The 23,561-nt window shown below is 54.3% G+C and overlaps 1 protein-coding gene across 1 annotated transcript in view; it reads right to left on the bottom strand.

Annotated features, from left to right (window-relative positions):
• TNS1 (tensin 1) overlaps window positions 1-23,561 on the bottom strand; it is a 167,622-nt gene that overhangs the window by 54,317 nt on the left and 89,744 nt on the right. Inside the window, exons 15-16 of the mRNA XM_058532966.1 lie at window positions 22,804-22,869; window positions 21,554-21,670 (exon numbers count right to left, since the gene is read on the bottom strand). Coding sequence (XP_058388949.1) covers window positions 21,554-21,670; window positions 22,804-22,869 — 183 coding nt within the window. The remainder of the gene's footprint in view (window positions 1-21,553; window positions 21,671-22,803; window positions 22,870-23,561) is intronic.

Genomic DNA, 23,561 nt, shown 5'->3' on the forward strand with positions numbered 1-23,561 from the left:
CCAATTGAGTGGCTATGGGCACTGCTTCTCCCTCCTCTGAGCAGGAACCTCATCCCTGGCCCCTTCTCCCTACCAGCATCCCTCTCCGGCTGCTTCTTTCTGAGAGTAAAGAAGGAAAATAAGAGGAAGAACAAAAATGGTACCCAGTGCCCCGTACGCTGGCCCCTGCCCTACCCTAACTGCATCCTCACTGATGAGATGGGGGAGGCCCCCAGCCCACCGACAAAGACTTCACGAAACCCTAAGAATGGGGAGGGATGAAGAGGGGTTCCATGCTTCAGGCTCCAAACGGGGGGCAGGAGGACTTCTGACCTTCCCCATGGAGGACCACAATTTGGACAAACTACTGTGATTCTCCTTTCCTACCTCCACAGAGACTTCTAGAACCAACCAACAAACCCCAGGCTCTTGAAAGGATTAAGGTCACCCAGTCCACTCACTTGGCCCCACCCTGCACCCCCCCAACAGTGTCACCCTAGATTTTATTTGCATACAACTTTCACGTGGATCTGCACATCTGAATCCCATCTATATTACCATTTTGTATATTTTAAAAATAAACTTAATTTAACTTCAACTAGTTCTAAGCATCAATACCCACGACATCACGGATTTGGTGTGTAAGCTAGATCCTTTTTTTTTTTTTTCTAATATGCATTAAAATAAATATACCTAAAATCATTTCATGTATGATTACTGGTCTGGCCCATGTACCATAATTTGGAAACACCACCATCCCACAGCCCCTGGAAATAGCAACCCCATCCAGTGGCTCTCTGCTTCCAGCCAGGGACTGGTTGAACCACAAGCCCCCAGGGAGTTTTATAGAAACCCTGATGCCCTGGACCCACCCCCAACCTCCAGAGGCTGAACTGTCAGGCGTGGGGCCTGGGAATGTGAATTGTGAAACACTCCCCAGCTGAGAATGCCAGGCAGCCAGGCGTGGCAAGAACCCGTCCTGGCTGCCCTTAATTATTTTCCATTAGGAGGGTCTCACTATCTCCCCAAAGCCCACTTCATCTTCAGATGCCCACAACAGGTGGGTTTCGGCACCATCTTTTGCACTAACTGGCCTGCTGGTGCCCTACGGGGTGGCTCAGAAGAGCCGAATCTCTGCCACATGAGAGCTCTTCCCATAGGAACGTGGTGTGTGGGGACCTCCTGAGTCTCTCCTTGACAGCAGCCCCCTCACCCCGGGAGTCCCTGAGCCTGCCGTACCATACCTTCCCTCTGTTTTTCTTCACCACCTGAGCGTGGAAGCAAGGGACCCACAAACAACCCATGTGGGCTCTCTGACCTATGACGAGCACCACAGGCCTATCGCCTCCCACCTGCTGGAAACCGTACCTTTGAGATTGCAGCCTAAGGCTATACCCAGCCCTTCGCACTCCTTTCACTGAAGCATCTGCCAAGGATACAGTAGCTAAGAACATGGGGTTTAGGGATCAAGCAGACACTGGTTTGAACCCAGACGCTACCACTTGCTAGCTTAGTGTAACCTTGGGCCAATTACGTACATTTTCTGAGCGTCAGTTTCCTTATCTGTAAAATGGGTATATTAATATTTCTACATCGGAGGGTACTGCAAAGACCGATACAACTTGTATAAAGCACTGAGCACAGAGCACAGCACACGGCAGGCGCTCCAAAGGAGGCGGCACTGCGACATCTGCTTGCCCCTCCTTTTTCCCTCCTTTCCCAGCCCAGCCCCACCCTGAACGGCCCCTCCGGGACCCCATCTCACTGTGCCTGGAGGTAGCATGTCCAGCGCTTAAGCTTCAGGACCTATCATTTGGCCTGCCCTTTCTCTGCTCAAAAATCACTGCATCGAATGTCCAGCAAAGAGAAGAGTCTCACGCAACGGCGCAGACTCTGAGGATGTGATGTTCAATTAACAAACACTGAGACGGCCCCAGCTTCAGCTACTGCCAACAGTAAACCTGAAAACACCACCGCCGCTCCCAGCTGCAGAGGTGGCTTCAACATCAAGGTCCACGAGGAGCGAGGGGCGGGCAAGGCTTCAGCAGCCTTCACACAGATCAGAAGGACTTCCTGAGGAAGGGGGCAGGGGGCAGGGGCTGGCAGACCTGATTTGCAAAAGCACACACTCGGTTTTACCATACTTTCTATTTGAAAAAAATATAACAATCTTTTTTCCTTAAAATGACCTTCAGAAAATAGCTGGGGCAAAAATCTTTCTGGCTAGCGGATGAATTAAGCTAAGCTTGAGAGGTGCAAGTATTGTTCTGTCTTCAGAGGCAGCTGGGTGTCCCCTCCCCCCAAGAACAGCCCTGAGCAAGGCGGTTTCATGAAACATGAGATCTAGAGGCAGGGACAGGGACCTGGTGACCTTCAGGAGCCCCTCAGACACCCAGGATTCTTGGAGACCCCAGATTGGCCATGTGAAGCCCAGCTGTGGGCAGCAAGCCCAGGCCAATCCCTGCAGAACACCCTGAGTTCATCGGGCTCAACCCTCACACCATCAGACTCAGGGAGGGGAAAAGTCTCCCACCATCACAGATGGTCAGTGCTGGGGCAGAGACCACCACCCAGGGCCCCTGACTCCCAGAAGGAGGTCCTCTCTGCTGTCAGATCTGGGTCAGACCCCATGAGGTGACACTCAGAAGAGCACTGGGAACCCATCATGTAAGAGCCACGAACACCTCCAGGTCTAGCTGCACAGAGAAAGTGGAAGTGTTGAGGGTAATTCTACAGCTAAGACTTTCCACGTGTAGGTCACTCAAATGCTCCATCCCCTCCAGGACATCCTTCTGGCCAGCAGACCCCCAGCTGGGAGCCCGGAGAGCCAGGGCATCTCGATCACACTCAGGGATTCTCCAGGGAGGACGGGAGCCCAGCCTCCCTCGGCCACCTCCTTGGGCCCCCTTCCTGCCAAGTTCTTTCTTTTCCTTGGCAGATGTGGAAGCATCTTTCCAGACCTGGCTTTTTGCTCTTTCTCTTAAGGAACAAAATGGCTGAGTGCTTTGCTTTCCAAGCCACTCAATCCTAGAACAGAAGCAGGAAGCAGAAAAGAGTGTCCCCAGTGAAGGGCGACTTCACACCCTACAAGAGGGAGAGGTCAAGTCCCAGAGACACGGGGCGGAGGGGACAGCCAGGCCAGTGGTCCTCCCCTGGGGCGATGGGCCCCCCCCAGGGAACATGTAGCAATGTCTGGAAACATTTTGGGTTGTCACATCTGGAGGAAACGCTACTGGCATCTAGTGGGTAGAGATGCTGCCCAACACCCTACAACACACAGGACAGGCCCACAACAGGCAAGGACCCGTCCAAAGGTCACCAGCCCCGCAGGGAGAAGCCCTGAGCCAGACCGAGGGCACAGGAGTCTGGGGCACGAGAGACGGAGCTCAGGACTACGACACAGGAGCCCTGGATCCTAACCCCGGCTGGGCCACCAACTCACCACGGGACCTTGGGCAAGTCATTCCCTTTTCCTGGGCCTCGGTTTCCAAAGTGGTAAAATGGGAGAGAAGAACCAGACAAACCTTGAACTCTAAAAGGTCTGGTTCTAAGCAGAACCACAGGAAGAGAAAGGCATCTCAGGGTGTCAAAGGAGAGGCCGGCTGCCCGGGCTGGCTGCGGCGCTGTGGGTGGCGTGGAAACACGTCCACAGACCTCCGCGGGACCTCCTCCCTGCCTTCCAGCCAGTGCACAGGAAGGCAGGGTTGACCCGGAGCTCCGGGCTGCAGGGGTAGGGCAGGCTCTGGGTCCCCTCGCATGGCCCCAGCCCCCCAGGGTCTCCACACTCCCCCCACCCAGGAAAGCTCCCCCCACTCTGACCCCACGGACGGGGTTAGGCTTAGGAGCGTGTTCTCTGAGAGCAGGGCAGGAGCCGAGAGCCAGAGGATTACCCAGGAAGCAACTGTGAACTCCCAGGCAGGTGTCTGAGACAGACAAGCGTTGGGGTGCGTCCACTCACCTCCCTCCTGCCTCTCCCCCTCATATCGCCCCCCGGGGCACAGACACCATCTGTCGCAGTCCCCATTTGGGAATGATGGAGGGAGAAAGGGGAGAGGCGCCGTGGGGCTTGGGGAACCAGGAAGAAGGAGAGAGTACAAGAGAACAGGGAGGGCAAGTTGTTACGTGCCTGCCCTTTAATGCATGTTCTCTCGTTTGCTTCCACAACTGCCTTTCAGAGTACACACCATTGTGCCCATCTTCCTGATAAAGAGACTGAGGCTGAGAGGTTGTGGCTTGCTCAAGATCACACTGCCCATCTGACTCTGACGCTCAAGTTCTTTCTGATTCCCGGGGAGGAAGGAGGAACAAAGGAGACGGTGGGGCCAAGGGGGAGAGCTTGGAGGATCCACCAGGAAGAAGAGGGCAGAGAGTGATGATAAATCTCAATGCTTGTTTGGAACAACCTGCCCGAACCCACCATCCAAGGGAACGCTGTCCCCACCAAGGCGGTCCCCGGGGAATTTTATGCATTTATCCTAATGATGCTTCCAGGGCTCAAAGCATCTCTGCAAACTCAGAACTGGTTCACAATTCGCAAAAATGAACCCATCTCTGCACTTAGGGTCGATCCCCGTTCTTAACCCAAAATGGGCCCATTAAGTACCGCCTATAAGTACTGGTTACCAAACTGGTCGCGCAGTTTTATATTTCAGCTCCTCTCTGCCACGGGGTGTGCAGCGGGTGGAGGTCCACGTGGTTCTATGATGAGTGGGCATGGGGATGGGTGCGGTGGAGGATCGGGGTGGGTCTCTGCTTCCTTTCCCCAGTGGGTCCGTCTGTGTGCATGAGTGTTAAGGAGGCTCATGGAGGCCTCTCCGTGGGGGTCTCCTGGGCAATCGTGTGCAAGCTCACACACGTGAGCAGGTGTGGGCCAGAAGCAGGAAGTCCTTGCTGCAGAGGGACAAGCTGGAAGGCACTCTCCCACCCCACAGAAGCTACAACACCATGGGGATCAGGCTTGGACAGGAGACGGGAGCCAGGGCACCACCCCAGGGCTGATTTCCCTCCTTGTGTCATGTGAAGAGCACCTGCCCGGTTCTCGAAGGTTCTCAAGCAGCGTACAGACCGAGGAGGGCAGGGAGGCAGGAAGGAAGAAGGAAAGACCTGAGAAGCTTTGAGCTTTCATATCAAAATCTGATCTCACTGCCCCTGGAGAAGGAGGAGAATAAACATCAAAGAACACTTTGCTGCGAACAATTTTTTTAAAGCAATCAAAGCAACGCAAGGCGAAGTCTCCGACAAGCACCAGGCCACTGACGGGCCAGGAAGATGGAAAGACCGGGTCAGGATGAGAAAGGCTGTCAGAAGCTCCAGCCCCCACCCACCCGCAGCTCTGGGCTGCTTCCCAGAACGAGGGAGCCCCTTCCCATAGCATGGATACGGCGCCTGGGGTTGCACGGGTCCTGGCCCTGGAAGGTCCGAGAGCAGTCCAGCAGATCTGCCGTCTGGGGCAGGACGCCCATGAGCCTGCGGGAGAGCGTGTGGGTGCAAACGATGCTCGAGCACAGAAAGGGAGGGGCAGGAAAAAAGGGAGTTTGGGATGAGACTCCCGAGTCTCCTTTGCACATAGAACCTGTCAGGGCCTCGTCAGAGCTCTCCAGAAGGTGCCTTCTTCTCCCATGTCCACACACCATGGTCACTCACCCTATCTAGACGTAGGGTGGAAGGATTCTCCTCAACCTCAAGAAAACCCAGTCCTGCCTCCAGTTCCCCTTTCTCACATCCCTCAAAGGCAGGACAGTTCTCCCGCATGGCAGACCTCCACCCCTCCTGCTGCAGCTAAAACCCACTCTCTCCAACTCTCCCCTCACGTGCCTAACTGGCCAATAAAGAGACCTAGAGAAAGTGTCTCTGGAAGCGACAGCAATAGACTGAGAGACGAGGGGCCAGAGTACTAAGGACAGATCCTAGGTGGGCCTCAGTTTACTCCTCTGTGCAATGGGAGAGTACAACCGGCTGATCCCTGAACACCTGGCCAGCTCTCAGTGCACAAGGATCCAAGTCAGAGAAGATGCTCAACCAGGCGTTGTCTGGATGCCAGAGCCCTTGGACTCGGGGGCCCCGATTCTCCTGTCCTGCTTGGTCCTGCCCGGGTAGCTCCAGGCTCCAAACTCGTCCCAGGCTGTTTCTGCAGCAGCCACGGAGCCCCTGGGGGCTAGGACAGAAACGGTGACTTACAGGAAGTCTAGAAATACACGCCAGGCTGCAGCGGCTCCGAGGGCCGTGCAGGGCAATAAACAGGCTCATTTATTTTCATCAGCGATATGCTGAAACCCAATCTCCGGAGCAAGCTGACCCGGCAGACGGCGGCGGGAGCTCCCACCCAGGGCAGAATTAACCAGATGGCAGCCTCCCAGGTGTCACGATGGGAGGGGCCAGAAGGGGAGGCCAGGTTGGTCAGCTCAGCCAATGTGGCTTCAGTTCCCTGGGCCTGGCCTCTTCACTCTGCCGCTGGCCTGCAAGGGTCCCCGGGAGGCAGGCGCAGCAGTGGGCAGAGCTGGGCAGGCAGACTTTCCATGTCAACTCAGACTCTTATTCTCAGAGGCCTCAAACCCCAGGCTGCGGGGTCCACACACCCACTTGCACGGGGCTCCTCAGACTCTAGTCCATGTGAAGCCACGGTGAGGAATGGCGGGCATCGGAATCCCAGCTCTACGTCTACCTGGCTGTGCAAACACTGGTAGGTTACTTAACCTCTCTGTGCCTGTTTCCTCGTCTGTGGAATGGGAACAAGAATACTCAGCTCACAGGAGTCATGAGGCATAAAGGAAATAACAGGCACCTCATAGGTCACATACGGGGGGTGTATATAACGGAGAGGTCGATTTTCCTCCTGGGCCCTGAGCAAATTGCTGGCTGGGAGTATCAATTAATACAACCCTCATGGAAGCCAATTTGGCATTATCAAAATTATATATGCATATATTCTCCCACCCAGCAATTCCACTTCTAGAAATTTGTCCTACAGATAGACTTGCACAGACGAAAATGGTAGAGGGACAAGGTTATTCACTGTAGCTTTTTTGAAAACAGCAAAATATTGGAAAAAACCTAAATGTCCATGTTACTTAAATATAGTAAATGAAACACAGTACATATAGACAGTGGAATATTATGCAGCTGGAAAAAATGAGAAGGCTGTTTACATGCTATTATGGAAAGATCTCTACAATACATCGCTAGATGAAAAAGCTGGGAGTGCAAGCCAAATCCTTACAATGACTACCAGACCCTAAGTAATCAGGTTCCCGTCACCTCTGACTCCATCTCCTATTACAACCTCCACTGCAGTCACACTGGCCCCTTTGCTGCTTCTCAAACATCTCAGGTAGGCTCCTGCCTCAGGACCTTTGCATGTGCTGTTTGCTCTGCCAGGAATGCTCTTCCTCAGCTATTTGCTTGGCTGACTCCCTTACCTCCTTCAATTCTTTGCCCATATGTCCCCTCTGCTGTGAAACCTAGGCTGACTAGTTTTTTAAAAAATCTCACAACTCGACACCCCCAATCCGAATCCCCCTTACTGTGCTCTGTCTTTGCAGAGTATTTATTCTTCTAACATGCTCTCTCATTTACTTATTATTATGTCTTTAAAATTTTTTTTTATCTGTCTCCTCCCACTAACATATAATTGTGACAAGGGAAGGATGCTGTTTGGTTCGCTGTTACATCCTCGGCAGCTAGAACAGTGACTGGCACGTGGGAGGCACTCAATAAATACGTGTTGAACGAATGAGTGACCGTTCCTAAGGACAGTCCATGTACCACAGAACACAAACGATTTGGTTTTCCTTCTTTCTCCCTCAATAGAGCAGATTCAAGGTTGTGCCTGTAAGCACGTCATCCTCACTCGCCTCATTCTGATACGTTTTCTCAGAGCAGAAAGAAGCAACTGTATCGTGGCTCCCGGAACCACCATAACCCACCACCCAGCCATCACTGACGGCCGGTGCCAGGGAGGCAGGACCCAGAGAGGTTAAGACCCTGGCAAGGCCCTGGGAGCTCGGCTTGCTCTGCCCCCGAGCTGGGTGACCTCGCAAATCCCCCAGCCGCTGAGCAGAGGGAGCGGCTCACACACGGGAACGGAGCCTGGCGTTGGGATGACGCAGGGAAAGGTTCAGACACACACCCGGTCCAGTGTGGCAGGAGGAACACTGGCCTTCAGCCAGGGGCCGGGGTTCCAAGTTCACTCAACAACTGGGATGGTGGAAAGGAGCTGACTCCCACTCAGGGGAGCATTTCATCAAGTATCACAGGGTCAGGCGCTCACGTTAACTGATGACCTACTACGGAACAGGCACAGAGCAGCGACCCACAGGAGATCTCATTTCATCCTCAGCCCTACAGGAGAGGTACTATCCCGTCCTCATTTTACAGGTGAGAACGCTGGGCTCAGAAAGGCTAAAGGACTTGCCCCAGGTCAACAGGAGGCAAGAGGCGAGGTGGGCGTGACCCCAGGCAGCCTGGGTCCTGAGCCCACGCTCCCAACCGCTATGGCACCTCCACCGCCTCCCAAGTTGGGGGTGGGTTTCGTCCCTTCTCAGGCCACTCTAAGACACTGTCCCTCTTAACCTTAATGGAGACTGCCTCATACCGAAGGCGTGTGAGCTTGGGACCTGGGCAGGATTCTAGAAGGTCTCTTGCCAGGGAGAGGGGCATGGAGAAGAAAGAAAGAGATTTACAGGGATGAATCATCCATGGGCAGCTGGAAATGGAGGGAGGAGAATCGTGGAAGGAGGAAGGACCAATCCTTCTCCAGATCCCAGGGCCATTCAAACCTTCTCCCATAAATGGTCTCAGAATTCTCCACTGGACAGGAACCAGGGACTGGGAGAGTGGACCAAGAGAGACGGGCTCTGTCGCCTGAATAGAAGTGCACCGGCCAGCAGGCAGGAGGAGTGGGCAAGACGCAGACCAGCTCCAGGGAGGAGGCTGCCTCTGGAAGGCTGAGGGAGAGATGGCCCGAAAGCCAGCACAGTTGGTGAAGGCGTTAAACTTTGCCAAAGAGCAAACCAGCCTCAGCTAGCACCTACGGGCCAGCCCAAGCCAACTGCCCTGGGCAGGGAGAGAGAGGGCCAGGGCACAGCCTCCCAAGGCAGGGAGGACCGCCCAGGGCCTGAAAAGGTCCAGCAAGGAATAATCCGGAATAATCCAGAAAGACAACTCTCACCACCGAGGGCTGGATGCTGTGGGCTAAAGGCAGAGGCCAGAGGGCCTGCAGCCTGAGGGAAAGGAGGTCCATCCTGGGGACCACGCACACCGCAGAGCTGGGGCGCGTCCACCTGCCCACCTCGGGCTGGGAAGCCGAGCGGCAGGGTGGAGTCTGCACAGGCCGAGAGGAGGAAAAGGGCTGGTCAGCGTCCCTGCTCCCTGAGCGCCGGCCACTGTCACGGCCATCCGGCAACCAATCCGGGCCCAGGGACTCACGCGCCGCAGGGTTTGGGGTGTCACCTTTACTCTTAATCTCCTGGTTCGCTCTCCCCTCCTGGACCCAGTGTATGTGGCTCCCGGGCACTCCCTCACGGTTATCCCACTTCTCCATCGTTCCCACCTTCACAACACCAGCACTCCACCCACATCCCACCCACCGGGTCACAGGGCGAGGGAGCCCAGTCAGATCTGATGGCTTTTCTTTCCCTCTGCTTTCTAGACCTGGAGCAACATCATTATGCCACTCTTAGATTTGAAAAATACTTCTGCTTTCAATGCCCTCTACCCGCCCAGGCGGAGTATAAATGCAGCCCCTCGCAAAGCCAGCCACCTCTGATCACCACATCCCCAGAAACCTCTCCTGAGGAGCTGGGGCCCTGGGCCGAGACCCTTCTCCATTTGGCGGTGGGTCGCCGTGGATGGTGCGCTCATCTGATCTCACCGCACGCCTCCCCGCCCCTGTCTGCAGGCCACTCCAGGGCTCGGCTTTCTATACCCCAGGGCTGGCACGGAGCCCCCTACCTCATCGGTGATCTGTACGTCTTTGGGGAAAGAAAGGAGAGAGGGAAGGGAGGGAGGGAGGGAGGGAGGGAATGATGGGTGAAAGGCAGCTTTAGTTGAGTAAGAAAAAATATTTGATGGACAGAAGCTTGAATTTCTCTTCTGGGACGCGGTCAGAGTCGGTATCGGGGGTCTCGCCGGGTCCAGCTAACTCGCGCTTGTCTACAGGTCTGGCAGGAGAGGAAGGAGTGGGAAGGGTGCACACTCTCCTCTTCCCTGGCCTGGAACTTGATATCTGAGCACAAAGCGAGGGCAGGTGTGCCGCTCAGGCCGCTGGCCAGGAGCTCCGCGTCCCCTCTGAGGGCAGCTCCCGCCCTCCCAACCTCCAGAGATGGCAGAGATTACAGGGGACCAAAGGCACATTCACTCGGGAGGGTGTCGGTTTACCGAATGTTCCATGGGCAGACACCGTTCCCCAGGCCTGCCAGCTGCCTCGCACAGCAGGGCCAGCTAGGGGTCCGAGGGCACAGGACATGCACCGCCCGCCCGACGAGGAACAGCGCTGAGCAGGTGGCCGGCTGGCCACCGGCCGGCTGGGTCAGTGGTGTCATCTTCTTTACCCACAAGGTCAGGCCGACCTTGCATCTGAATTCTCAGCACTCTGATTGTTCAGCAGGTCAGGAGAGGACTCCCCTCTTGGGGGAAGAGAAGGTACCCAGATCCTCCTTAAGAAGCCATTCCATCCTGCCCAGACCACCCCACACTGAGACCTATCACCTTTGTTTCTCAACATCTCTGCCCAAGGGGGCCAAGATGACAAGGACCCAATCTCCCTGCCACAGTCGATCCACCCTCTCACAGTCGGGAAGTTCTACCAGGTGGCTAACTCAAACCCCTCCTGCTGCAGTCTAAGCCCTTTGTCCTATGTGATGTGACAGAACAGGAACAGAAGCTGAAGTGTTCAGTAGCAGCTTTGAGTTTCTCCCTTCCCGCCCTCCCCTGCCCCACACTGACAGAGCAGGAGGGCTGCCCTCTCCAGCAGCCAGGCTAGGATTTCCCAACAAAAATCAACGTGGCGCTGAATCCCAGGCTCTCGGCACCATGCTCAGAAAACACCGCCTAGAGTCCTCTGCTCAGAGACGACACACGTACCAGGATCCTTGGACCCTTTGTGTCAATGATTTGCAACCACCTGCAATCTTGCACTCCCCTCTCTGACCGGCTCCTCTCACATCTTACCAGAAAGCATGAATGTCAAAGTCTAGGAGCGTGTGTCAAGTGCACACATTCACCGTGGTGCACAGGGGCCCTCCCAGGGTGGGCTCGGGGCCGCCTCACTCCTGACCCAGAGCAGCCGCCCTTGGCTGCCCTCCCTCCTCCTGCCTGGCCCCGGGAGACAAGGGGACACAGGGCCGTGTGCCTGACTGAGGCAGCACTCATGGGCTCTTGTGCTGCTCTGCCACCCAGGGATCTGGAACTCGTCCCCGCTCTCTGGGTCACGGGGCGGGTTTTCTACGCCAGTCCAGGCACCAGTTCTGGGGCTGGAAAGAGCTCAGACCAAGCCGCCTAAAGTACTCCAGGCTACAATGAATGATCTTTTAGATCAAGATCATAGAATGATAGAAGCAGAGTGGACCCCTGACTCCCGCCCCAGACCCCCCACGCTGGAATCCTGCCTCCATTTACTCTGGATATTTCCCTGGACAAGGCTCTCACCTCTCTGTTATCGCCTCAGTTTCCTCATCTATAAAATGGGAACACGAGTCGTAACCAGACGTTAACACGGAAATATTTGGGTCTCCGTTGCAACAGAGGTCCCAGGAAAGTGAAACCCACATTCCACAAGTCAGGGTCACCACACAGGGCTTCCAGAAAGAGATGCTAACATCAAGAAAGTGAAGAGACAACCCACAGAATGGGAGAAAATATTTACAAATCATATATCTGATAAGGGACCTATCACCAGAATATACAAAGAACTCTTATAACTCAATAACAAAAGGACAAAACAAAGCAATTTAAAAAATGTGCAAAGGATGTGAATAGATATTTCTCTAAAAAAGATATATAACGGCCAATTAACATGTGAAAAGATGTTCAACATCATTAATTACTAGGGAAATGCAAATCAAAACCACAATGAGATACCACTGTATACCCACTAGGATGGTAGAATCAAAAGACAGAAAGTAATAAATGTTGGTGAGGATGTGGAGAAATCAGAACCTCATACATCGGCCAGGAGGAGCGTAAGATGGTGCAGCCAGTTTGGAAATCAGTCTGGCAGGTCCTCAAATGATTCAACATAGGGTTACCACGTGACCCAGCAATTCCACTCCTGGGTCTCTACCCAAGCAGAATGAAAAGATAAGTCCATGCAACAATTGATACATGAATGTCCACAGCAGCGTTCTTTATAACATCTGAAAAGTGGACACAATGGAAATATTCACCAACTGATATATCTGTAAACAAAATATGGTGTGGCCATACAGTGGAATATTATTCAGCAATAAAAATGAACACGGTACTGACACACGCTACAACATGCATGAGCCCTGAAAACATCATGCTAAGTGGAGGAAGGCCACACAAAGCCACACTGTATAATTCCCTCTACATGAAACATCCAGCAGAGACAAATCTATAGAGATAGAAAGTAGATTCGGGCTGGGGCGGGGCGGGGGACAGAAATGGGGAGTGACTGCTAACGGGCAGGAGGTTTCTTTTGGGCGTGATGAAAATGTTCTAAAATTCGATCATGGTCATGGTGTATAACCCGAAATATACTAAAACCCATTGAATTGTACACTTTAAACAGGTGAAGTTATGGTATTAAATTATGTCAATATATTAGCCGCTAAATTTTTATACGTAATATGTAAATATTATATAATATTAGCTGCTAAGTTTTTTAAATTATTTTTTAATAGATAGAAATATATATAATATTAGCTGTTAATTTTTTTTAAAGAGAGAGATGGCTGAAAACTTTCGTGGCTCTAAACTGCACCCGCACGTCCATGTCAGGGGAGTAAAGGCTCAGGAGGTGGGAGACCAAGAGGAATTCTGGAGAGATGTTGCTTTGCCACAGTGCCACCTGCTAGAGGCTTTCCTCTCATCTCCGTGAATCTGCTCGGCTCGGCGTGAGTCGGCTGGAGCACGGAGGACATGAGAGACAGGGCCCGGCTCAGGCCTGAAAGTCTGGAACAGAGAGAGAGGTTGCCTCGGCCACCTCAGTCCAAGGCTTTGCTGAGGCCAAGAGCACTGAAGGGCCCCGTGGACGGAGGGGAGGGGGGGCCAGCCTGGGGCTGCTCAGATCCTGTCCAGGACAGCTCCCTGGAGGGCGGAACCGACCTCAGCAGGAGGAGGGGGGAGGCAGCGAGGGATGCCTGGGCTGCGGAAGGGACGTGAGCATCTGACAGAGCAGCGGTCACCCACCCGAAGGAGACAGCGAGTCAGACTTATGGGGACTTGGAGCAGGGGCTCCAAACACCCAGGAAAGTGCTGCAGGAGAGAAACAGTCAGCATTCGACGCCTCCGGAACCTTCCACTGGCAGAGAGCTCAGAAGTTGTATCATCCATGCCTCTGTCTCCACACAGAGCGTGCCTGTGCAACCTCACTACAGTGCCAGGCAGGCAAGAAGGCTCTGACCCCTTCCCTCCTTTCCTCTCTTCCCACAAGTCAGGGAAACAGATAGAAAACCTACTGAGCCCCCCTTGCCCCTCCCGCCCCCCCTACACACACAGCTGGAGGCCAGGCAGGCGCTGACAAGGGGAAGAACTAACTCTGATGAAGCACCAAGGACTTTGGCACTGGGAACAGTTATTACTGACCCAAGGGTCGTCTGTGACCCGAGGGTGACTAGAAAAGGCACAGGACTGGCCCTAATGTCATTCAGGCCAGGGGAAGCAGAGGACAGAGTTAAAGGGCAGGGTAGATAAAATAAAGCGGCTTTATAACCACAGCCTACAAGTTCTGTTTGCAGGTATAATAATAGTTACAAACTATAACAATAGTTACGAAACAGTAGCTACCTAGGTGTTTGGGGAGGAATAACCAAGAGAACATATAGTCAGTGGTCCCTGGCACAGGGTAGGTACAGGAGGCTATCAACTAGCCACTGTCATTGTCATCACTTCGTTGTGAGGGGTTGGGGTTTTAGAGCTGGAAGTCCCCTTTGGAATCCATCCTCCTCAATTCACTGATAAGGAAACTGAGAACCAGAGAGGGGAAGTAACTTTTCCAAGGTCACACAGCAAGTTGGTGTCAGAGGCAAGGCTCCTGACTCCCAAGAGTGGGGTTCCCAGAACAGAGCCAGCTAGAGATGGTAGAGCAGAGGGGCAAGGGGGGTGTGGGCTTTTTCTTAAGAAGAGAGGGCTTGCATACATTCAAATCATCTCTATCTTTTCTCCCCCAGCACTTCAATAGTAATAATAATAGACACAAATTATTGCCAACATAGTACACACAGTACACAAATGTGCTCACATTTCACATACATTACCTCATTGAAACTTAACAATTTCATAAGGAAGGTACTGTTATTGTACCCATTTTACAGATAAGGCATCTGGGTCTCAGAGGGGCGAAGCAACTTGACCAAGGAGCACAGGTATAAACAACAGAGCCCGGAACCAGATCTTCTGATTCCCCACAGTCTTACTCCTGATAGCCGACATTCGTCTACACAACATTACTTCAGCTTTCTATCTTCCATGCACAACTCCCCTGCCCCTTCTGAAGTTGGCACAGATGTGTGACTGGTTTTGGCCCAGGAAGCGTGAGCAGAAGGAAAGTGTGTCACTTCCAGGCAGAAGCAGTGTGCATGTCACAGTGTCCTCTACCCACCACTGTAGCAGTGATGGGAGCATCTGAGATGAAGCCACCATCAACCCAGAGTGACTAAGATCACAGAGACCCGTGCCAACCCACATTGGACATGCAGCATGGGCAAGAAAGATGCTTTTACTGGGTTAAGCCACTGAGAATTTGGGGCTGTTTGTTACGCAGCATAACCAAGCCTCTCCTGACTGACACAACCACTGAGCTATGCCGCTTCCCACTCTGAGCTCATGAGTCGCGAAGGTCTGAGAGGGAAACTCAGCAAGTCCATCTTGGCTCCTCACAAGTCACAAAAAGAAACAATGATTGAGCTCAGTGAAACAGAAAGAGTCACTACTCCAACCCCCTCATTTTATAGGAAATAAGGAAGCTCTAACCCAGAACCCAAATCTCCTGCCTCCCAGGTCAGGTCTGTCCAGGTTTGTCTGTGTATCTCCATGTCTCTCACCTGTTTCTCTCTCCTTCTCGCTCTCTGCTGTTTGCTGAGTCTGTCCCTCCCTCTTTCCTTTCTCCCCAAAAAGTCAGAGAATCCTTGGACAAACCAGCTTATGACGTTACCACAGACCGGGGACAAACGGTTGCCGTCAGGAAGGCTCTTCCCCAGCTCAGACCAATGAACTTGGGGAGAGGGTGGGCGCCCTCCTGCTCTCCCCTGAGGAAGGGAATGCCTCTCCTCACAGATCCCAAGGGCTAAGAAGCTTGGGCACAAAACCAAGCCCCTTTTCACCAGCCCCTGGCTCTGGTGGGACTGCCCACAGAAAGAAAAAGCCTGAGGGGCACCATGCCGGAGGAGAAACCCAGAGGCGGGGTGGTTCCCAGCCTCCTTGCCACCTTCAGCCGGGCCAGGGGACTTGTCATTTTCTCCCCTCATTCCCTCTCCCGGCCCTGAACAATCTCCTGCCTCACCCAGCACGAGCCTCTGGTCACCAGTCCTCTCTTTTAAGCCATGAGAAACTCTGGACAACTGAGCACCCAAGGAGGCCGGGAAGGGTGGGAGTGGATGGGTGGGCAGCAGGCAGCTCCAGCCTGGTCACCCTCTGGGCTTCTCGGAGGCGGTGGGCAGCCCCCATCCTTGGTCTGGGACTTGCTCCCGAGAAGGCTTGCCCTGGAGCACTCTGGAGGAATTTGGCAGCATAGGCAAAAACACAGCCCCGCTCCCACCCGTGGGGAGCTGGGAGCCGGGCACGGGGCTTCAGAACTCAGGCCAAAAAGCTAATGGGGCTTCTGGAGGCTGCGAAACATGGTGTCAGCCAGAACGCTGAGCTGGCAGGCTCCAGAACAAACTGGAGAAAGACAGACGGCCCGCGAGGAGGAGGCTGGGGGGGGACCAGGCCACTGCCCCCTCCACCCACCCTGGACCTTCCCTTCCTCCCTGCTCAGGAGCAAGGCTCCTGGCCTCCAACCACGGGCAACCCAGAAGACTCCTTCCTGGGTGTTATGGGCTGAACTGTGTCCTCCCAAAAAAATTTGTATGTGGAAGTCCTAACTCCCAGCACCCGACAATGGGACTATTTGGAGACAGCGCTTCACAAGAGGGAAAGAAATTAAAATGAGGTCGTATGGGTGGGCCCTAACCTCATATGACTGGTGTCCTGATAAGAAGAGGAGATGAGGACACAGACAGGACAGAAGGAAGGCCACGTGAAAACACAGGGAGAAGACGGCTGTCTACAAGCCAAGGAGAGAGGCCTCAGGAGGAACCCACCTGTGGACAACTTGACCTCAGACTTCCGGCCTCCAGAAGCACGAGAAAATAAACCTCTGTTGTTTAAGCCACCCGGTCCATGGTATTTCGTTGTGGCCACCCCAGTCGAGTACGACACCAGGCCATCAGGTTCCCCAGAGGGCACTGCTCCCAAAGTGAGGGTCCCCGTGAGGGCAGGCGCTCCGCTGCTCCTTGGCCACCTGTCCCGAGGCCTGGAAGCTTCTCTGGTGAGAAAGTTCTTGATGTGAAGCTTCCATTTGGTTCTTCACCTTTTATCACGTCCCCCTCCTTCTGGCCTAAGCGTGGGGGAGCCACAATGGTCCGTAAACACCACGGTCACCACGGGCTCGGTCACCGGGCAGAGGCCACTCTCCTCTTTCCCTCTATTTCTGGTTCTGTTTCCTGGACCCGTCCAGAGTGGCCTGGGCTGCCCCATGTGGCAGTGAGGGTTCTGTCGTCTAAGGGTGAGGAGCTGGACACCCTCCTACAGGAGCCACCGGAATTAGGGGTGTGGGGTGGATGGATAAGCCAAGCTCCCAGGGAAGTGAAAGGGGTTTGGAGTCAGACCCCTGGGTTCAAATATCGACTCCAGCTCTCATGTCAAGACCCCGGGCCAGAGACGGCCGACCTCCCCACACTTCAGTGTGGTCGCCGGCACAATGGGGTCGGCACAGGGAGAACTGAGACCACGCAAAAGTGGGCTCTGCACGCGAGGATTTCCTCCCCTCTGGCAGGCCCTTTCCACTCTGCAGCTCAGTTTCCGCACTGTGGCGGGGGGTGGGGGGCACTAGATGGGTTCTATGATGGGCCTGGCCCACCTCAGCCTGGGAGGTCAGCCCACAGAGAACAGAAGTCCCCACACGGATTTTTCTTCCTTCATTTTGCTGGTCAGATGGATCAGCGGCGTCCTGAGGAAGGGGAACAGCGCTGAGCATCGCAATGCCGCACACTGAAACCTGAACTGGGGGTTGGGGGGTTGGGAGGCAGGCAGCGAGACGGCGGTAAGCACAGAGCAGTTCCTGACAGGAGGGTTAAGTCAGGGTCTCCTGGAGGGCCTCCCAGGGGAGCAGGAGCTCTGACTCCAGCACTGCCCGCCCCTCACTGCAGGGAGGGGGTGAGTGGGGCCCAGGCCAGAGCCCCTGCCCTCCCTCCAGGTCACCCGGTGGGCTCCAGAGGGACTGGCCTGGCCTCTCCTCTCCCCTCCCTGAGTGGGCCTGACATAGGAGAGGTGGGCGCTTCCAGAAATGGCCTCCTCTCACCTCAGACACACTGCCCTCTACCTATTTTGAGAGGCCAGCCCCTGAGCACAGGCATTCCCGAGTGAGCAGCCCAACACCCTCTGGGGGACGGAGGGACATCAAGGGATGTGTCCCAGCTGTTCCTACACTGAAGTCCTGCTAGGACCTGCCGCAGGGCAGCGCAATGGTCTCCTGGGTACCACGCTCCATGCACCACTGCGCCTAGCCCCTCCCTCATCCTGAGAGGCAGGACAAGGATGATCTGGTCTGTCCAGCGGTGAGGGGTGGGGGGCAGAGGGAGCAGACACTTGCCTAAGCTTGGGGGGTCCCAGGGATTGCCACAGGACCGGATGCCCAGGACAGGCCCCTGGGCACATCAGCCAACCCAGGACTTCCCAGTGGTTAGCGCTGGGGTTCCACACCCAGATCCGCTCTGCACTAGCCAGGCAGCCTTGGGCAGGTTACTCACCCCTCTGTGCCCAGTTTCCTCATCCGGGCATCACAACAGTGCCCACCTCACAGAGTGGCTGTGAGCGATAGATGAGATGGCGACTATCAAGTGCCCTGCACCGTGGACGGCGTGTGGCAAAGCCAGAGCTGGCTCCCAAGGCCGAGGGCCTCCTCCCGGCCTGCAGACCCCCAAGATGCCAGCCACAGTCAAGACTGACGCCTCAGAGACTCACGAGCAAATGCGACAGGCAGCCCCTCCAAGGCTGCAGCTCTCCAGAAGGTGCTCCAAATGGTCTGTTGGCTGAATCCCCAGGATACAGCAGAGTAAACCAAGGCCCAAGAGGAGGGGATCTCGCCAAACGATCTGAACCCGGGGAATTTGGCTCCAGAGGCCACATTCTTAACCCCTATACTAACCAGCTCTCAGGAAAATTGCTACAATAACCCAATGACATGGGGACCGTTACCATCCCAAGTTTGTAAATGAGGAAACTAAGACCACGGCGGACTGAATAATTGGACCCAGGGCGGAAAGCTACAGAGGGAGGATCTGGGATCTGGACCAGGCAGTCGGGCTCCGAAGCGCACAGGCTCACCTACTAGACCATCACACCTCCGGTCAGCCTGCCTCTCCTGGTCCAGGACCTCCCCGGAAAGCGGCCGAGCCCCCGGGGGACCACGTCACCCCCCAAGGCCCTAGGACCACTCCAGGGATGGCCAAGCCTCCAGCTTGCGCCATCTCCTAACCGCCTGGAGTCTTGGGGTTTAGGTGTCCTTACTCCAACTAGCACATAGGGAAACTGAGGCACAGGGACTTGCCCACAACTACGAAGAGAGACACAAGCCTCCTGCTCCCCTCTCTCTCTTTTTTTTTTTTTTGTGAGGAAGACCAACCCTGAGCTAACATCCGTGCTAATCCTCCTCTTTTTATTTGCTGAGGAAGACCGGCTCTGAGCTAACATCTATTGCCAATCCTCCTCCTTTTTTTTTTCCCCCAAAGCCCCAGTAAATAGTTGTATGTCATAGCTGCACATTCTTCTAGTTGCTGTATGTGGGACGCAGCTTCAGCATGGCCGGAGAAGCAGTGCGTCGGTGCGCGCCCAGGATCCAAACCCGGGCCGCCAGCTGCGGAGCTCACGCACTTAACCGCTAAGCCACGGGGCCGGCCCAGCTTCCCTCTCTTGACTACAGAATTAGCCAGAGGAAAATGCTTTTACCTCTGGGACCCAAAATCTAGAACCTTCCAGAAGTGCCCCGGCCAGGAGAAGCAGGATGGGGATGGTGACGACTGCTCCCGCCCCGGGGCTGGTCCCGCTTGCTCTCCTGTCCTGTGGAGGATGCAGCGGCAGCAGGGAGCACACAGTGGGACAGGCGGGGTCTGCCCTGGTGACCACTCCAGCTGCACAGCTCCAGGCCCAGGCCAGGGAAGAGGATGGCAGGGCCGTGAGCTCTCCCCTGCCCTCCCTTCCCGCCCTCCAGGCACAGGGCCAGCGTCTCAGCCTCCAGACAGGAGCCCCTCTGTCCTGCAGGACCAGTTGACCTTTAACTGGCCAGAAGGTCCCACTGGTTCCATCCCCTGCCTGGGGGAGCGGGTGGAGGAGAGAGGAGGGAGGCAGGAGGGCAGGAGAAGAGTCCCAGGCCTCCCTCGCCCCTCCTCCCTCCCTTCCCTGCCCCTCACTGTCCGTCTCCTGCTCGGTCATCTGCTCCCCTCCTCCCCCACAGCCACCACGTCCCAAGCCCTGTCCTTCCCATAGCCCCTCCCCCCGCCCCTTCATTGTTTTCCCTTTCCTTGGCCTGGCACTTTATCGTTTACCAAATGTTTTTACATTTAGCATCGCACCGAATCCACACCCGGGAGAGATGGGGAGACACTGTATGCTCCTGCACACTGCCAAGTGTTCTTGTTAAAAATGCAAACATCCCCAGCGAGATGAACAATTAGGCTGGCAGCCACCGGCGCCTCAGGCCTGATTCATCTCATCCTCTGCCTCCTCCTCAGCCACTCAGCACAAGCGGACGGACGGGGTTGGGGTAGGGGGGAGTGCGGGGCCGGGGGGCCCTGGTGGGGTGTCCGGGCCCCTGGGGGGAACGAAGCTGGGTGAGGACAAGCCTTCAGCTTTGCAGTGTTCCACATAAACAAGCTGCCCCCAGGAAGCCCTACACTCGAGCCCAACCACCGCCCCTCGTCCCACTCGCTCTGAAATCCACACTCATCCTGGGGTCTCCAAGGTCAGAGGGAGAATCTTTGCGCAAAAAAAGGCCTGAAAGACCTCCAGGGTGGACTCAGCAAATCCAAAACCTTGGAGAGGGAGGCAGGAGGCAGGAGAGGGCGCCTGGTCTCCCTAACCCAGCTCTGCCACGGACAGCGCAGCCCCACCCCAGGACCAGCTTCGGCTGGCAGGAGAAGCCCAGAGGCGAGGCACTGGTGCCCTTGAAGAGACACATCCCAGCCTGTGGGGGTAAGTCAGCAGAGCCTTCCTTTGATGGATGAAGGAGGGGGGAGCTGTTTGAGGGAGGCAGGTCTGTTATCGCAACCGAAAACTGATGGGGGATGGGCCGACGGTCTTGGGGTCCTCCCAGCTCCCACATTCCACACCCAGGACTAAATCAGGGAAACGAGCCTGTGGCCAAACCCCAGACAGGGCATCTCAGGAGTCCCTGGGCCCCAGCATGCTCACTCTCGAGGCCCCGCCCTGCATCCCATCATACATATTCAAATGAACCACATAAGTAAACATAACCCATATATAACTCTCAAGAGGTGAACCCAGTTGCAGATGACCATCTGACATAATGCTAGGTTTTGTGGCTAAATCCAACATGGATTCATTTCAGTTCTGCAGCTTTCTTGTCAATTTTGGAGCCTATCAGTTTGCTCCCAGCTCTCAAACATTTTCGTTGGCTGTTGATGAAAGCTTGTAGGCCTGCGATGCTGTGTCTACATTCCTAGTGCTCTGACCTTGGAGAACTCAGGCAGCGAGGCTGGAGAAACGCAGCAGCGGGTTTAAAAGAAATCTAACCAACGCTGCGTTTGCAGCACTGGGGGGTATCTCAAGCTCCACTCAGGGCCACCTCCTCCAAGGAGCCCTCCCAGACCTCTCCAGCTCTCAAGAATCCCTCCCCTGCCAATCTCAGAGCCCTCGCTGTCCGTGGGACTCATCTGGCACCAACGGTATACCCTCGTGTGGCTGTCTGGCTGCCTTCTTTAGCTCTGAGTTCATTAATAATACATTCATGTTTTGTCTCATCTTCCCCCACTGAACTGTGAGCTCTCGAAGGCGCCCTGGACTGCTCGTCTGCCTCCTCTTTGAACCCAAGATGGTGTCGCAGCCAACCAAGAGAGCCAAGGCCATGTGAGCAGGGGCTGTGCAGTCTGCAGAGGGGCTGGAAGCCCCTGGTCCCACCTACCCTCCATGCCGTCATCTCGAGGCCCATTGAAGTTGTCGTAGGAATCCCAGCGGATGAGGGGGTCGGAGGTGTTATAGTCCACTGACACGCTCGGCCCATTCTCCAGGTGTTCCATGCCTAAGAGGAGCAGGAGAGGGCAGGAGGACCGTGAGCAGAAAGAAAAAATAGCCCAACAGCTGGAAAAACAGAGGAAGTCAACAGGCTCTCCAATGATGCTCCCCAAGGGACTTCTTGTTTTCTTGACCATGGCGGGGCGGACCCAGTGGCTTAAGTTGGACAGAGAACCCAGGGCTCTGGTTTCTTGCATTCTCGAAAAGGCTCATACCAGGTCATGGGGTTAAATCAGGTCAGGGCACTGAGGAGTAAAGATACCCCTAGAGGAAAGCTGGGGGACCCCCTGGCTGGGTGTCTGCCTCTTTCTCGTGTGTCCTGGGGCCCCTAGGGCAGTGCCAAAAGACCAGAGAGTCTGCCCCTGGAGTCGGGGGAGAGTGGGAGAGGCTGGTGATGGGCCACATGGCATCAGGGACAGCAGGCAAATCAGAGCCTTGACACCAAGAGGACCCAGGTCATCCCAGCCATACCCCTGCCCCCCACCTAACATGCTCTCCATTCCAGGCAGAATCTGAGGGAGGCAGTCTCTCCCACATACCCAGAGAGAGCACAGGATGAAGACACAAGCTGCCAGTCAGTCCTTCCGGGCGAGTCACCTTCCTGACCTGGCAGTCCTTCCTTTAGTCTATCCAGAGTCCCTCTATCTGTAACCTAACTTCATCTCCCCCCATTCTGTTCTCAAAAAAGATGGAGAACAACTGCTCTCCACATATAACCAGTCTAAAGGCCTGAAGGCTATTATTCAATTGGCCTTCTCCTCTTCAGGTCGAATCACCTCAGTCCTCATAAATATTTATCGTCCATCCAGCATCGTTGAGTGTCCCCTCGGCCACTCCCTCCATCCACCATGGCCCTCAGTCTCTGAATATAATAGGATGATGACCTAATGGGATCAGAACACTTTATCCAACCCAGTGCCTCTTGGTCTGCTTTCTTATTTTTATTATCCAGAGATTAAGTCACTGGTTCCTGTTTAGCTGGGGGTCCACTATGATACTCAGATCCTTCACTTCTTGTCTGCCTCTCAAGGTAACTTGATAATTGTAGAGCAGATCAGTGGGAGAGTGGCGGGGGTGGCATGGGGTCAGGTCAGGATGGAAGGAAGGGGGCAGAAGAATGAATTCTAACTCGGCTGATACCTTGAATTTTCTCTGGTCCATAAGAAAATACAAATTCCACTTTGCCATATTCTGGAAATCGATCATCTGAAAAAAGAGAAAGAAAGACAAAAATGGGCAATTAATTCCCAAAAGGGACTCCGCAAAAAGTTTTCTTCTAGAAAAGATTAAAGTAATGTATGTATACACACTCAATAATAAAATTATATATACATATACATATAACGAAATACGTCCTGCCCATCTTTAGCCCCAGTCCGACTTGCACGAGGTAACCATTTCTAACCATTTCTATTTCTCGTTCCACTAGCGGCTACCTCTAAACTCTAAATGACAGCCACTATTTTCATGCCACTATTTCTAGATAGACCAATTTTAAGCAATCTCCACTGATTCACTACGAGGAAGATGAATAATTTGGCTCCCTCATACTACTCTCACCCGCCACCTCCTTAAATCTAGTATTATTATTATCATCATCATCATTTATTCTACTGATTACCTTTGAAACATTAAATACTAGAGTTAAGCCTCTATTTCTTGATCTGTCCATTTTCGATGGCGTCTCCTGACTCCGTCCATGTAAGAGGAGGAAATCTGTGCCCTTCCCTTCGCCTCTGCCTCTCACCAACCCCAGCTTTATTTGGTCAGCTAGTCCTTTATTTTAGCTTGTTAAGACTGGTAACATTTACAGTCTATTCTGTAATTACAACAGCATCTTCTGCTTTTGCCCTCCTGGCTCCAGTGCAGGGAAAGCTCATCACAGAAACATCCTTCTC

The sequence above is a fragment of the Diceros bicornis genome, chromosome 37 (assembly GCF_020826845.1).
Source record: "Diceros bicornis minor isolate mBicDic1 chromosome 37, mDicBic1.mat.cur, whole genome shotgun sequence".
In the NCBI taxonomy this organism is placed as follows: domain Eukaryota; kingdom Metazoa; phylum Chordata; class Mammalia; order Perissodactyla; family Rhinocerotidae; genus Diceros; species Diceros bicornis.